This window comes from Gracilinanus agilis, chromosome 1 (genome assembly GCF_016433145.1).
Source record: "Gracilinanus agilis isolate LMUSP501 chromosome 1, AgileGrace, whole genome shotgun sequence".
In the NCBI taxonomy this organism is placed as follows: Eukaryota; Metazoa; Chordata; class Mammalia; order Didelphimorphia; family Didelphidae; genus Gracilinanus; species Gracilinanus agilis.
The window spans coordinates 221,919,140-221,936,494 of NC_058130.1; the positions used below are offsets into that span (position 1 = coordinate 221,919,140).

Here is a 17,355-nt window from a genome sequence, read left to right on the forward strand (position 1 = left end):
CTATTTAGAGCCATATGAAAAAATACTCTAAATCATTACTGATAAGAGAAATGCAAATTAAAAAAAACCTCTGAGATATCTCAAATTGGCAAAAGTGATAAAAGGTCAAAATGGCAGACGTTGGAGAGGATGTGAAAAAATGAGGGCATTAAATAATGTTGGCAGAACTGCAAATTGATCTAACCATTTTGGAGAGAAATCTGGAATTATGCCTCAAAAATTATAAAACTGTGCATACCCTTTGACCCTGCTATACCACTATTAGGTCTATTTCCCAAGGTGATCAGGGGGAAAGGAAAAGAACCTAGATGTTCTAAAATATTTATAACAGCTTTCTTTATGATGGCAAAGAACTGGATATTGAAAGGATGCCCATCATTTAGGGAATGGCTAAACAAGTTGGGGCAAATATTATGATGGAATACCACTGGGTGGTAAGAAATTATAAGTTGATTAATTTTTTTACAAACCTATAAATGAATAGAACCCTTAAGAGAAAATTAAATACAGCAACAGAAATATTATTTGAAAAATAACTAAGAATGGTCACCTCAAGAGAAAGGACTGATAAATAGATACATAACATAGTTATATATATATATATATATATATATATATATATACATATATATGTGTATATATATATATATATATATATATATATATACATTTATATTTTTTGTTGTCTGCTGGCCTTTATGTCATCTATGGCTTCCACAAAACCCAAAAAAATTCCCAATTAATTTCTCCTACTATATTTCTTATATTGAAATCTTGATGTGGAAAGATGAGACATGGAAGGGATACCTGTAGTTTTTAAAAACTATTATAGACAAAGTTTCTTTTTAAAAATATATTTGTTTCTTTGTTACATGAAAGTTCCCATTTATCTCCTTCCCTCCCTCCCCAAGCTGCACTAGAGAATTGAAGGACTCAGTGAAGACTGAAGCATTTATTTTCATTTTATTCTTCTTGCCCCTCACCCCATATGACTATCATAGAAATATGTTTTACATTAATTCATATATAAAGTGAGTATCATCTTTCTTGCCTCCTCAGTTGGTGAGAGGGGAGTGGAGAAAGAGAATTTTGTGATAATTTAAAATTCCATGAGTTCCAGGTAAGAAAATCATTTTGTTGATTAGGCTAGCAATAACCAATAAATTAACTGATCAGTGATCTCTCTTGGTGACCAAAGACCAAGAAATTCGGCCTTATGCATCATTAAATATAATTTTGGAATCTTGTTATTCAGCTTTCCCCTAGACAGCCCAAGACATCTCTAACTGGTGAATAGCTAATGAGGAAGTAGTCCAACATTCTCTCAGTCCCTCCTCAATTCCTTGATTGATGATGGAAAATCACATGCCCAGTCCTAGGATTCTAATGTCTAGAAGGAGAAATCAGGTCCCACTCATTTAAGAGTGACATTGTCCTTTCATCCCAACTCAGGACTTAAGGACTTTCCTATTATTTGTAGACACATCTGGCCTGAGCAGATTCTTATTTACTGGGCAGGATAGAACCCACAATCTCACTTTTAAATTACCCTAAAATAGAAGATGCTCTAGGATAGGAGATGTCAAAAGCATTCCTTGTACTTGTTAGAACAAAGAAATGAGGAAAGAGGTTTGAAGGATAGATATGAGCCTCAATACAAAGCTAGAAATTAGAAATGTCATATCTACAGAGCAAAAGGAGCAGAACCAGGAAAACATTGTACACAGAGACTGATACATTATGGACAATCAAATGTAATAGACTTTTCTACTAGCAGCAATGCAATGACTCAGGGCCATCCAAAGGAATTTAGGAGAAAGAAGGCTATCCACATCCAGAGAAAGAACTGTGGGAGCAGAAATGCAGAAGAAAAACATATGGTCAATCATGTAGTTCAAGAGGGATATGATTGGGGTTTTGATGTTAAAAGATCACTCTACTGAAAATAAGAATAATATGGAAATAGTTTTGAACAATGATACATGTATAACCTAGTGGCACTGCTTGTCAGATTCGGGAGGGGGGTAGAAAAGAGCAGGGGGTGGGCAGGAATCATGAATCATATAACCATGGAAAAATAGTCTAAATAAAAAAAATTTAAAGAAATAATATCATGTCAAAAAATAGATCCTCTCAGTTTGGAACTGAAAATAAATTTTAAATTAATAATTAAAAGAAACATTTTAAGTGCACTGAATTTAACTACCATTCTGGAAAAGAACTAAATGAATTGAACTATTGTATTTCATTTCTGATGAGAAATGAAGTGAGATAAATTTGTATTGTCAGGGAGACATTCTAAGGAGGATTTCTGAGGGGAATTAAGAATCTAACTGCCATTCTGAAAAAACAGAAATTATTTGGAGCTGTTGAGGACCCCATGGCCTTTCTCACAGCATATACAATGCTTAAATATTTATTCTGTGTCTTTATATTATATATTATTGTTAATAAATTACATTGTTAGTAATGTTGATATTTTTCTTAAACTGAGTTTGAGGACTGTATCTGAGAACGTAGCTTGCTTATGGTAAAGGGATTTTATGAGAGTGAGCAGGCTCAAAACTAATTAAAGTGAGACTTTTCATTTTTATGTAATTTTTGAAGTAATTTCTAATCATCCTTGCTAGACTGAATTCCATGAAAGAAGTCATTTATAAGGTAAGTAACTATATAGAAATACTATGGAATGAAGATTGTGTGTTTATCCTCAAGAGGACCTGAAAGATATTTCTCTCCTTGTGCATCATGTACACATCTTATAATCATCTTGTCTAGGGAACACATCCTATGAATAAATGGAATATTATTATTCCATTAAAAACAATATGTTCTTGTCTCCTTATCTTATTACCCCTAATCCTTTACCAAAATTCCAACCTATGATTTCTCCTATTCATCCCTCTTCTCTCTTATTTGCAGCTGAAAGTACACTGTAATGACTGGGTCCTCTCTATGTGTGCTATATGTAATGGGATCAAATAGGTGAGTCCATCCAGCCCTGATCTATAGGACTTGAGCATTTTCAGTGGGCCATATGTGTTAGGGAACTTCATTCTTGTCTGGGATCTCCCCAAAAGGGAAATGAGTAGAGATACTCAATGTACAATGTAAATGAGGTATTGGACAGCTAATTATTTGGCTAAAAGTAGCAAGAGTAATTAGAGCAAACAGGTGAGTCCACCTAATCTGTGTAACCATGGTCCACTTCCAGTGGGCCAGTGCTCACACTGAAGTGTTTAATCCTTTGAGATGATGTAGCAAACCATCTGTCCTCTTTTGGCCATCTCTCCTAACCCTATGACAGCTGAGGTTTGAGACTGTACCAAAGCGAGGTCAGCTTCTGTATACCATTTCTTTCTTCCTACTGGAGTGCCATGTAACTCTCTGACACTGTCTGTCTGTCTGTCTGTCTGTCTGAGCTGTTGATTCCTCTCTATGAAGATTCTTTTTTTTTTTCTCTTGAAGGCAGGTCAAATCCAAGGCCATATTTTGTGATGTAAGAGAAGTTTATCTTACTCTTTCTTCTTTCTCATTGTGGTACTCTGCCTTCTTCCTTTTAGTTACCAGTAGTTTTACTCTCTTTTTACCCTTTGCCCATCAAATACTGGCCTTGGAAAATAACTTGTCAACTTATTAACACTGATATATGACTACTAAGATAATGAGGAGGGCAGCAGCTAGATGACACAATCAATAGAGCACTTGGCTTGGAATCAGGAAGACTCAACTCATCTTCATGAATTCAAATCTAGTCTCAGACACTTACTTGCTATGTGACCCTAGACAAGTCATTAAATCCCATTTGCCTCAGTTTCCTCATCTGTAAAAGAGCTAGAAAAGAAAATAGCACTCCAGTATCTTTGCCAAGAAAACCCCAAAATGGGCCAAGAGTCAGACACAAATGAAATCCACAGAACAACAATTTGCATCCAGAGCCATTGTACAGTCATAGTTTTCATCTCACCAACTCTCAGTGGGGTCCAGATTAGACAAACCTGATTAACAACAAGAATTAGATAAACAGAGACCTTTTCTGGAACTACTTGTATTTTCATTACAAAGGATTAAGGCAATTAGATGGATCAAGAAATAGAGCACTAGGCCTAGAATCAAGAGGGCCTAAATTCAAATCCAGCCTCAGACACTTACTAGTTGTGAGACCCTGGGCAAGTCACTTAAACCTGTTTACCTCCATTTCTTCATATGTAAATTGAGCTGGAAAAGGAAATGGCAAACCACTCTAGTACCTTTGCTGAGAAAACCCCAAATTGGGTCATGAAGAGTCAGATGTGCCTGAAAGGACCAAACAATAACAACAAAGGATTAACTCAAAGGAACTGATTTTTCATGGGTATTAAGAAATTATCTAGTCCCTCTCCTGAATCTAACTTACAAAAAGAAACAGTATGGTTTAATGGCCATTAAACTTGTACTTAGAAGATAAGGGTTTGAATCCTCATCTGCCACTTTCTAGATAAGTGACCGTAATTCATCATGTTTTTTTGAGCCTCAGTTTCCTTATCTGTAAAATAATGAATTTAGGTCACTAAAGTACCTTCTAGGTCTATCGTTCTATGCTTCACTCCCAGTGATTCTTGAAGAGGCTTCAATAATGTTAGAAATTATTTGAGCAAAAAATTGGATGAGTTGTAGATTTAGTCTAAACCCTCTTACTATCAAAATTGCTAGTTGAGTTTTATGAGGGGTGGAGGAGAGTATCCCTTTGGATCTGTTGTCTGATAACAGCATTAGAAATTCGTAAGTCTGCAGTTATGACCAATTCAATTAATCTTTGTAATTGGAATATAGATACATTTTTTCTTCTCAAATAGAATCAGTTTATTTTCTTCTTTTTGGTCTTGGCTTGCATTTTCATCAATATAGGGAGGAAACTTCCTCTGCCAGTGAAGATTTATATGTTCTCTGCTACTTGCATATTAAAGAATTATCTGGGCACTGAGAGGCAAATGACTTACCCAGGGTCACAAAACCAGTATATGGCAGAGAAGAGACTGCATCAAGGTGCATCTCAGGTAAAAATCATTTTCCATTGGGATAAGACAAAGAATATGTTACCCCCAAAGCCTATGCCAGTGAGAATTCTGGCATTTTGATAATAAACTTAAGGAACTTAAAGTAGAAGTCTTAAGATGATTTAGCATTTATATTTATTCACTATTTGTGGGTTTGGAAAGAAGCACCTCATGAATACATTTGATTTGGGAGCATCGAGTAGTAATAAGAAAGATGATGTCAGAGAATTATTGCATTGGATACCATCTGTCTTTGTGCTGTTAGGAATAAGAACCATCTGATTACTAAAAAGTGATTTTGGTATGTTGGGTTGTTAGTAGACACATAGTTTGAGTAGGTCACCCTATGATAACAATGCTAAGTGATTGTCCAAAATTGAGGTAAGGGATCTCTTTATGTATTCAGACAATGCTTGTGGTATTCAGTTCAGAAGTATAAAAAGGTTTTAAAAATAGAGTGCCTGCTCACTTTAGAAGAATTTGAATATAACAAGTAGGTCATAATATGATGAGAAATGATAGTTCAAGTCCAAAGCTGAAACCAGAAAGAAGGTGTATTTTTCTTCCTTGTCACTTACTAGACCTTTCCCAAGATGAATCAGAAAAGACACTTGAGAAGTGTCCTGTGAAATGAGACACCATTTCTATATTCCCTTGGTCTCTTCATGATACTCAGTGGTAGTTTATTTGGAAGGAGTATCCCCAGAATTCAGGATGTGAAGGACTTGAGGACTGCTTCAAGTAAAGGTAAAACTCCCCAGAAGGCAATGGGGGATTTTCCAAGTGTCCGTTTAGGTTTTGTTGTTTGTTTTTTAGGTGTAGAGAGAGAAGAGAAGAGAAACAGTAGCCTGACATCAAGATAATTCACAGACCTGCATTATGGAGATCATATAATCATGTCTATAACTCTCCATTGCTCCTGGACACACTCATTCATCAGAGGCTTGTATCAGTCATCTGGCCAGGATGCTGTAGTAACTGCTTTCTCCTGTCTATGGCACTGAGGATCTTCTTTCTTGGGCCCAGTTGCATTTGTATGCTCTGGAGGTCCTCATCTGAGCAAAGTAGGAGGGCTTCTAGATCTATTTGTTCCCTCATGAAGATGGGGATGAATTCACTTAGGTTTTGAGACATCAAAAACAATTCAAGGGGAGTAATATCTGCTTCATCTTCCTCCCATTCCACTTCATTCTCATTCCAAGGCATATCATCTTCATCCTCTTCTTCTATCTCTGCTTCTGGGTCAGTTTCCTCAGGATCCCCTGATCCTCCTCGCTGGAGTAATCCTGAAACTATATTAAACTCTACCTCTCTCTTGCTGCCTGAGATATCTTCCAGGGCTGTATTTCTTCTAAACACCATATTGCCAAGACCAGGACGGTTGAAAATGGATTCTTGTTGCACATCTCTGTTTTCATCTTCTGTGAGCTGTAATTTGTCTTTGAAACCATTTTCAAATGACTCTTCCTCATCTTCCTGGAAGACTTCCATCACATTTCGCTGCCCACTCCTGCTCTCCTTCTCTGTTCCTTTCCCCAACTGTTCTTCTTCTGTGTTCCTGTTCTTCTTAGACTTTATCTTGAAGGTATCTTTCAGACCCTTGGAGAATGTCCCAAATGCAGTGGGAATGGAGGAATTTGAAGAACTGGAAAAAGTGCCCTTGGAAGAAGTTAGAGTCCCAGCCTTCTCCTTCTTGAATGTGCGATTCATTTTATTCTGATGCTTATTTTGAAGCTTTTCACAATCTTTAATCTGTTTCTTGGCATTTCTTTGGGCCTGTTCCTTCTGCCTAGCAACCCTTTTGGGATTCAGGATATTCTGGTCCCTGGCAGCTTTGTCTAGGATGTCAACACATTCATTCTGCTCTCTGCTGGCAGCAGCATCTAGTGGAGATTGTAGGTCATTGTCCAGGGCAAATATATTGGCACCAAAGTTGATCAAAAACGAGACACAGTGAGTGTATCCGTTGGAGGCTGCACAATGGAGAGGAGTATTTCCCCAGATGTCACATTTATCAGGATCTCCCCTAGAAGAGAAAGTACAGGAAACACATACATTAGTGACTTGTCATCATTCAAGTTCCCATTAATTCATTCAGTACCTATTATATATCAGGAACTGTCCAAAGTATGAAGAATGCAAAAAAAAACCCCAAAAACCCAAACCCCAAAATCTAAAATAGTACTTGACCTCAACAAGCTTATGTTCTATTGGTGATAAACAGAATGAACACAGAACAGCAGACATAAAATAGATACAAAGTACTTTCTATTTTTTTTTAAACCCTTACCTTCCATCTTGGAGTCAATAATGTGTATTGGCTCCAAGGCAGAAGAGTGGTAAGGGTAGGCAATGGGGGTCAAGAGACTTGCCCAGGGTCACACAGCTGGGAAGTGTCTGAGGCTGGATTTGAACCTAGGACCTTCTGTCTCTAGGCCTGGCTCTCAATCCACTGAGCTACCCAGCTGCCCCCTACAAAGTACTTTCTAGGAGGAGAGGGAACTAACTCTTGTGGAGATTGCCTGGACAGTGGCACTTGAATTGAAATTTGAAAGAAGCTCTGGATTTAGGGAATCTATGAGGCAGAGGTGAAGAGGATACATTTCAGACTTGGGAGCAAATATTAATGCAAAGACATTGAGGTAAAAGATAGAATGTCATGCAATGAGAACAACAAAATTTTAAACAAAAAAAGTTTGACTGTAATTAAGAGCATGTAAATGAGTACTATTATAAACCTTGGAAGGAAGATAAGACAGATTATCTTTAACAAACAAAGAAATTTTATTTTATTCTCTTCTAGAGTCAAGAGGAAGCCATTTGAATTTCTTTCTTTTTTTTTTTTTTTTTAATCTTACCTTCCATCTTGGAGTCAATACTGTGTATTGGCTCCAAGGCAGAAGAGTGGTAAGGGCTAAGCAATGGGGGTTAAGTGACTTGCCCAGGGTCACACAGCTCAGAAGTATCTGAGGCCAGATTTGAACCTAGGACCTCCTGTCTCTAGGCGTGGCTCTCAATCCACTGAGCTACCCAGCTGCCCCCCATTGGAATTTCTTGAGGGACACAATCAGAACTGTGCTTTAGGAATATCAATTTGATGTCCATGTGGAAAATAGATTGGAAAGGAAGAAAGACTGGAAGTTGGAAAACTCACATAGGAGGCTATTGAAATAAGTTAGGCAAGAGGCGATAAGGACATAAACTAGGGTAATGGCTCTAAGACTAAGGAGAAAGAGAGATTTAATGGCAATAGCATTGGCAAAACTTAGTAAAACTAGTTAAATATGAGAATAGAGAAAGAGGGAAAAAGTCCAGGAGAGATAATTCTAGGATTGAGAACTGGATAGTGAAATGGATAATGTTATCTGTACAGAAATAAAGGAACTTAGAAAGAGGCCTGGATTAGGAGAAAATTATGAGTTCTATTTTAGGTGTGTAAAGGTTGAGGTAGCTCGTGATATGGGATTAGGGTTCAAGAGTTAGATCTGTAAGTTGTTTGCACAGAGGTGGTAGCTGAATACAGATGAACTAATGATATTTTTGAGAGAAACTGTAAAGAAGAGGGCCCCAGAGAACAGCTCTGCATAGTTGGTGGGACATTAATGATAACCCAGAAAAGAAGACAGAAGTAGCAGCCTTGTAAGAAGCTTAGGGGAAATAAAATAAAGTAATTTCCAAAACCCAAGTAGGAAAGAGTGGTCAATATTGTTAAAGAGTGAGGGGTCAAAAAAGATGAGGACTGAGAAAATATCATTAAATATGTTAATGAATAAATCATTGATAACCTTGGAAAAATAGTTTAACGATTAATGAAATAAGAAATGAGATATTTGTTGTACTATGGTTGAGAAGTATGAAAAAAATGAGGCTATTGTGTGTAGACAACTATGAAGGGAGAAGACATAAGATAGTAGTTTGAAGGTAGAGGAGGATCTTTTTGAAAGGTTGGGGGAGATCTGGGCATGTTTGTAAGTGGTAAAAGAAGAGTCACCGAATGAAGGAGAAATTGAAAACTAGAGATGGGATGCTAATTGAAGGGATATAATCCCAGAAGAAACAGGAGGGAATAGAATCAGGGGTATGAGTAGAAGAAATGGTATTGTCCAGGAGAAAAGCCAGCTTTTCTTCTCAGACAGAAGCAAATATCTATAGCCATAGGGGAAAATGCTATAAATCAATATTGATAAGAGAAATTAAAATTAAAACAACTCTGAAGGACCACCTCACACATATCAGTTTAGTTAATATAACAGAAGAGGAAAATGAGAAATATTGGGGGGAATGTGGGAAAATTTGGACACTAATGCACTATCAGGGGAGTTGGGAACTAATTCAATCATTCTAAAGAGCAATTTGGACATATGCCCAAAGGGCTATAAAACTCTGCATACCTTTTTTCTTTTCTTTTAAATTTTATTTTATTTAAAATTTTTTTCCATTGTTACATGATTCTTGTTGTAGCCCTCCCCTTTTCACTCCCCCCTCCCAAAGTTGACAAACAATTTAACTGGGTTATACATACATTATCACTCAAAATCTATTTCCATATTATTCATTTTTGTAATGGAGTAATCTTTTAAAACCAAACCCAAAATCATATACCCACATAAACAAATGACAAATCATGTTTTCTTCTGGATTTACTCCCACAATTCTTTTTCTAGATGCAGAGAGTATTCTTTCTCATAAGTCCATTAGAATTATCCTGGATTGTTTTTACTAGGAAAGTCGATCACATTTGATCATCCCACATTGTTTCAGTTACTGTTTATAATGTTCTCCTGGTTCTGCTTACTTCACTCCACATCAGGTCATGTAGGTCTTTCTATTTCTTATATAAATCAAGTAGTTGATCATTCCTTATATCACAGTAGTATTCCATCACTATCATATACCACAATTTGTTTAGCCATTCCGAATCAAGTGACATCCCCTCATTTTCCAATTTCTTGCAACCACAAAAATTGAGGTATAAAAACTTTTGTACAAACAGAACCTTTCTAATTTTTTTTTCTCTCTTTGGGATACAAACCTAGTAGTGGTATTGGTGGATCAAAGGACATGCATTCTTTTAAAGCCCTTTGGGAATAATTCCAAATTGCCTTCCAGAATGATTGGATGAATTCACAACTCCACCAGCAGTGTATTTGTGTCCCAATTTTGCCACATCTCCTTGAACATTTATTATTTTCCTTTACTGCCGTATTGGCCACTCTGCTAGGTATAAGGTGGTACTTCAGAATTGTTTTGATTTGCATTTCTCTAACCAGGAGGGATTTAGAATGTTTTTTCATATGATTATTGATAGTTTTGATTTCTTCATCTGAAATCTGCCCATTCATGTCCTTTGACCATTTGTCAATTAGGTAATGATTTGATTTCTTATAGATTTGATTTAGTTCTTTGTATATTTGAGAAATTAGACCACTGTCAGAGAATTTTGTTATAAACTTTTTTCCCAGTCTGTTGCTTCCCTTCCAGACTGTTTTGATGATCACTGCTTTGTAGTACAGTTTAAGAACTGGTACTGCTAGGCCACTATCCTTCACATTTTTTTCATTAATTCTCTTGATATTCTTGATCTTTTATTCTTCCAAATGAATTTTATTATTATTGTTCAAATTGTATAAAATATTTTTGTTAGTTCAATAGGTATGGCACTGAATAAATTAATTTAGATAGGATTGTCATTTTTATTATATTAGCTCATCCTATCCATGAGTAATTAATGTTTTTCTTATTGTTTAGATCTAGTTTTATGTGGAAAGTGGAATAACATTTCATTGTTATTTTTATTAGCAACATGTTTTTTTTTAAATTTAGAATATTTTTCCATGGTTACATGATTCCACCTCCCCCCAAAGCTGACAAGCAGTTCCACTGGGTTAGACATGTATCATTGTTCAAAACCTATTTCCATGTTATGCATACTTTCAGTGGAGTGATCCTTTAATATAAAAACCCTGATCATATCCTTATCAAACTATGTGATATGTTTTCCTTCTGCATTTCTGCTCCTACAGTTCTTTCTCTGGATGTAGATAGTGTTCTCAATAGACTGGCAGAACCCATCAGCTGTCCAGAGGATTTATCCTGGAGGACAGACTGGGCCAGTCTTGAGGAAGAAACTTGTCTCTCTCAGTCTAAAGACTTTTGCGATCATTCATTAATTAGCTTAGATTAGCAGCATAGTCAAGAAGAAGAAGAGCTGAGGGAGCTTTCAGACCCGGCATTTGGCCTTTGCCAAATGCCAAAAGGACCCTTCAACTGTCCCTGTGTTCATTAACTTAGGGCATCCCTGTTTCCCTCTTTCCCAATCCTTCCCTGATTACTAATTTATTAAATCTTTTCCTGAGTTTATATACCAACGCAGTCAGATAAAATCTTTAGAGATATAAAGGGGAGGTTGAGGGTGTAGAGGAGGGCTAACGGGGAGCATCTCTAAATAGGCTTCAGTGAGGTCAAACCTGAAGCCATTCAATATTGCTGCTTCCCTGATAGGACCTGGATCAGAAAGGACATCAAGGGGTGCCAGGCATTTCGCTAAGTCCTGGCCAAACGCCAATACTTTACCCCATAGGTGTCTCTATCTGAATACAGAGTCCTGTTCGTCCCTGTTCTCAGTTTCATCCCAGGGACTAACCCTTTGTGGCCCTCTAGTTAGAAGGGAGGGTAACTCAGCTAGCCTGGTCACACACACTCTGACTAGCTAGTTATCTAATATCTTTTAGGATTACCTTATTTCCCCTTTAACATCTGGACTGGTAGGCCCCCATCCTTCACATTTTTTTTCATAATTTCCCTTGATATTTTTGATATCTTGTTCTTCCAGATGAAATTTATTATAATTTTTCTAATTCTATAAAAAAAGTTTTGGTAGTTTGATAGGTATGGCACTGAATAAGAAAATTAATTTGGGTAGGATTGTCATTTTTATTATATTAGCTTATCCTACCCATGAGCAATTAATGTTTTTCTAGTCATTTAGATCTAGTCTTAATTGTGTGAAAAGTGTAGTTGTGTTCATATAATTCTTGTGTTTGTCTTGGTAGATAAATTCCTAAATAATTTATATTGTCTAGAGCAGTGATGGGCAAATTTTTAAAGAAATTAAAGGAGAGGAAATGCTCATCTGTCAGACTGTTTCTAAGGCAACTCTTTCAAAGTTTCATTGTATTGTATCCTACTCATTGTATTCATCAGATTGGGAATAATGGCAGCTGGATAGAACATTTCAGGGGGCTGTATCTGGCCCTCGGGCTGTAGTTTGCCCATCACTGGTCTAGAGTGATTTTAAATGGAGTTTCTCTAACTTCTGCTACTGAATTTTGTTGGAAATATATAGAAATGCTTATCATTTATGTGGGTATATCTTGTACCCAGCAATATTGCTAATGTTTTAAATTATTTCCACTAGTCTTTTAGTTGATTTTTTCTAGGATTCTTTAAGTAGACCATCATATCATCTACAGAGTGATAGTTTAGTTTCCTAATTGCCTACTTTAATCTCTTCAATTTCTTTTTCTTCTCTAATTGCTACTGCTAGCATTTCTAGTACAATATTAAATAATAGAGATGATAATGGGCATCCTTGCTTCATTCTTGATCTTATCAGCAGGGCTTCTAACTTGTCCCTATTACAGATGATACCTGCTGATGGTTTTAAATACATAGTTTATTATTTTGAGGAATGGCCCTTCTATTCCTATACTTTCTGGTGTAGTATTTTATCAAAGGTGTTGTATTTTGTCAAAGGCTTTTTCTGCATCTATTGAGATAATCATGTGATCTCTGTTGGTTTGGTTATTGATATTGTCAATTATGTGGATGGTTTTCCTAATATTAAACCAGCCCTGCATTCCTGGTATAAACCCCACCTGGTCATAGTGGATAATCCTCCTGATAACTTGATGTAGTCTTTTTTTCAAGTATCTTGTTTAAGATTTTTGCATCTATGTTCATTAAGGAGATCTGTAGTTTTTGGTCTGATTGCCTTTAGAATCAATACCATATTTGTGTCATAAAAAGAATCTGGTAAGACTCTTTATTGCTTATTTTGTCAAATAATTTGTATAGTATTGGGATTAGTTGTTCTTTAAATGTTTGATAGAATTCACTTGTGAGTCCATCTGGATTTTTTCTTAGGGAGTTCTTTGATGGCTTGTTCAATTTCTTTTTCTGAGATGGGATTATCTAAGTATTCTATTTCCTCTTTTGTTAATCTAGGCAATTTATATTTTTGTAAATATTCACCCATTTCACCTAGATTGTCATATTTATTGCCATATAATTGGGCAAAATAGTTCTTACTAATTACCTTAATTTTCTCTTCATTAGAGGTGAGATCACCCTTTTCATCTTTGATACTGTTAAATCTTCTCTCTTTTTTAAAATTAGATTAACCAGTACTTTATCTATTTTGTTTTTCCAAAGTACCAGCTCCTACTCTTATTTATTAGTTCAACAGTTCTTTTATGTTCACTTTTATTAATTTCTCCTTTAATTTTTAGGATTTCCAATTTAGTTTTTATCTGGGAATTTTTAATTTGTTCTTTTTCTAAATTTTTAAGTTGATCTCTTCCTCTCTATTTTGTTGCTATAGGCACTCAAAGATATAAATTTTCCCGAGTACTGCTTTGGATATATCCCATAGGTTTTGATATGGCATCTCCTCAATGTCATTCTCTTTACTGAAGTCCTCAATTATTTCTGTGATTTCTTTTTTGACCCAAAAGTTTTGAAGAATTAGATTATTTAGTTTCCAATTAATTTTAAGTTTGCTTCTCCATGAACCCTTGTTAAGTATAATTTTATCATATTATGACCTAGGAAAGTTGTATTCATTATTTCTGCTTTTCTACATTTGTTTGCAATATTTCTATGCCCTAGTACATGGTCAATCTTTGAATATGTACCATGTTCTGCTGAGAAGAAGGTATATTCCTTTTTATTACTATTCAGTTTTCTCCAGATAGCTATTCATTCCAATTTTTCTAACATTTCATTCTCTGTGTAAAGTGTTTGTAATTGTGTACATATAATTTCTGTGTTTGTCTTACAGATAGATTCCCAAATAGTTTATATTTTCTATAGTGATTTTAAATGGCTTTGCATACGTTTTAATCTAGCAATACTAGTACTAGATATGTATTCCAAAGAGATTTTTTAAAAAAGTGGGGTGGGGCAGCATATATGTACAAAAGTATTTATAGCTACACTTTTTGTGGTGGCAAAGAATTGCAAATTGAGAGAATGTTCATCAACTGGGAAATGGCTAAACAAGTTGTGGCATGTGATTGTAATGTAATACTATTGTGCTATAAAAAATAATGAGCAGGATGACTTCAGAAAAAGCTGGAAAGAATTACATGTCCCCAACTGACGAATGGTCAAGGGACATGAATAGGCAGTTTTCACGTGATGAAATAAAAACTATCAATAAACACATGAAAAAATGTTCTAAATCCCTCCTGATTAGAGAAATGCAAATTAAAACAATTCTGAGGTACCACCTCACACCTAGCAGATTGGCCAATATGACAGCAAGTGATAAATGTTAGAGGGGGATGTGGCAAAATTGGGACACTAATACAGCTAGTGGAGTTGTGAATTGGTCTAATCAGACTGGAGGGCAATTTGGAACTATGTGCAAAGGGCTTTAAAAGACTGCCTGCCCTTTGATCCAGCCATACCACTGCTGGGTTTGTACCCTAAAGAGAAAATGGGAAGAAGACTTGTACAAAAATATTTATAGCTTTGCTCTTTGTGGTGGCAAAAAATTGGAAAATGAGAGGGACATGGAAAACCATGTCCCTCAATTGGGGAATGGTTGAATAAATTGTGGTATATGTTGGTGATGGAATATTATTGTGCTGAAAGGAATAAAGACCTGGAAGAAGTCCATGTCAACTGTAAAGACATCCAGGAATTGATGCAGAGTGAAAGGAGCAGAACCAGGAGAACATTTTACACAGAGACTGATATATTATGGCACAATCAAATGTAATAGATTTTCTGCCAGCAGCAATGCAATGACCCAGGACAATCCAGAGGAAGTTGTGAGAAAGAATGCTATGCACTTCCAGAGAAAGAACTGTGGAACCAGAAATGCATTAGAAAAATATATATGAGGGGGCAGCTGGGTAGCTCAGTGGATTGAGAGCCAGGCCTAGAGATGGGAGGTCCTAGGCTTAAATCTGGCCTCAGACACTTCCCAGCTGTGTGACCCTGGGCAAGTCACTTGACCCCCATTGCCCACCCTTACCACTCTTCTGCCTTGGAGCCAATACACAGTATTGACTCCAAGACGGAAGGTAAGGGTTTTATTTAAAAAAAAAAAATATATATATATATATATATGTGTGTGTGTGTGTGTGTATGTATGTATGTATGTATGTATAATCAATCATGTAGTTCGATAGGGATGTGATTAGGATTTGGATGTTAAAAGATCACTCTACTGCAAATATGAATAACATAGAAATGGGTTTTGAACAATGATACATGTNTGTGTGTGTGTGTGTGTATGTATGTATGTATGTATGTATAATCAATCATGTAGTTCGATAGGGATGTGATTAGGATTTGGATGTTAAAAGATCACTCTACTGCAAATATGAATAACATAGAAATGGGTTTTGAACAATGATACATGTATAACCCAGTGGAACTATTTGTTGGCTTTGGGAGGGTGGAAGAGGGAGTGGATCACGGATTATGTAACCATGGCAAAATATTCTAAAAAGACTTATATGAATTGATTCAAAGAGAAGTGAGCAGAACCAGAAGAACAGTATAAACAGTAGTAGCAATATTGTATAATGATCAACTGAAATGGTCTGGCTTTTCTGGGCAATACAATGATTCAAGACAACTCCAAAGAACTGATAATGAAAATGTCTATCCATCTTCAGAGAAAGAACTGATGGAATCTGTTGATGCATAGTATTTTTCATTTTATTTTCTTTATGGATTTTTTAAAATGTGTCTGCTTTCACAACATGACTAATATAGAAATATGTTTTGCATGATACCACATGTATAACTTATATCAAAGTACTTACCATCTCAGAGAGGGGAGAGGAGGGAGATGAGGGAGAGAGAGAATTTGAAACTCAAAATTTTAGAAAATGAATGTTTAAAATTATTTTTACATGTAATTGAGGTTAAAAATGAAACATTTTAAAAAAGAGAGAAAAAAGATTATAGCAAAGAAAGAGAAAATGGAGAATGACATGAAAGTGATTTGAAGTATAGATCTATAGAGAAGAGGGAACTAAATTATGGTGGATAGCCCCAATTTCTTCAATGATATTCAGGAAAATAGACAATCATGAAATTAGGTTGATAGGGGTAAGTATTGTTGTGACTGGAGGGCTCCAGAGACCTTTAAACTTGTGCCAAAATACCATCTTTCAAATGTAAAAGCCAATACAAAACAGGAAGAAGTGAAGCTATGAAAATTTGATGAGAAAAAAAAATCAGATTGCTTAGAAATATAAGCAAAAATAAGTGGAAAGGGCACTAGTTGTCATGGCTCCCATAAATGAATTTAAAAAGCATTTCTTAATCACTTATTATGTGCCAGGCAAAAAAGTGGCAGTATTCCTAAGGCTTAGAATAAGCTTAATTTGCTGAAGAAAGTTCAAGTCAACCAAAATGGGTTGAGTTTTGAAAAAACAAATCCCTATATTAAGGGAGAGAAAAAGAGGATGATAAAAGGTACAGAATTATTGCTTGGGTTGGAAGTTGGTGGGATGGCAGGGGAAAGTAGAGTGCTCATTTCTTATTGTGTTAGTTTTCTTTGCTAAGGAGAATCATCTTTGAACTGTAAACAATAGAACAAAAATGGCCAAAGGGAATACTCAAGTAAGGAGTGAGTAAAAGGGCATCTCACCACCCTTGATCAATTTAGACTGCCTTACCCAGCTGAACTGTATCCTGAAGTACTCAAAGAACTGGTAGATATGATGGCTAGCCCACTCTTTGGGATATTTACAATATAATAGGAAATGGGAGGGGCACTGCAGTGCCAGAGAAGGCTAAATTTTCAGAAGAAAAAAAGGAAATAAATTCTTCAGTGAGCACTGACTCCTGAGAAAATTGAAGATGAATCATTTAAAGAAACTGTTAGTGAATAGCTAACCAAGGAAGTGATGATTTCAAAGATCCAGCAAAGCTTTGTCAGAGATAGATCATGCCAAACGAATCTTATTTCCTTTTATGACAGGTAAATGCAATGCCTATACTTTATCCAAATTTTAGAGAAATATTTGATAAAGTATTACATACTATTCTTTCAAGAAAGATAGAGAGATGT

The 17,355-nt window shown here is 35.8% G+C and overlaps 1 protein-coding gene across 1 annotated transcript in view; it reads right to left on the minus strand.

Annotated features, from left to right (window-relative positions):
• Positions 1-5,152: 5,152 nt before the first annotated feature.
• ANKS4B (ankyrin repeat and sterile alpha motif domain containing 4B) overlaps positions 5,153-17,355 on the minus strand; it is a 31,407-nt gene continuing 19,204 nt past the window's right edge. The window contains exon 2 of the mRNA XM_044657454.1: positions 5,153-7,062. Within this exon, the coding sequence (XP_044513389.1) occupies positions 5,973-7,062 (1,090 nt within the window). The 3' untranslated portion in view covers positions 5,153-5,972. The remainder of the gene's footprint in view (positions 7,063-17,355) is intronic.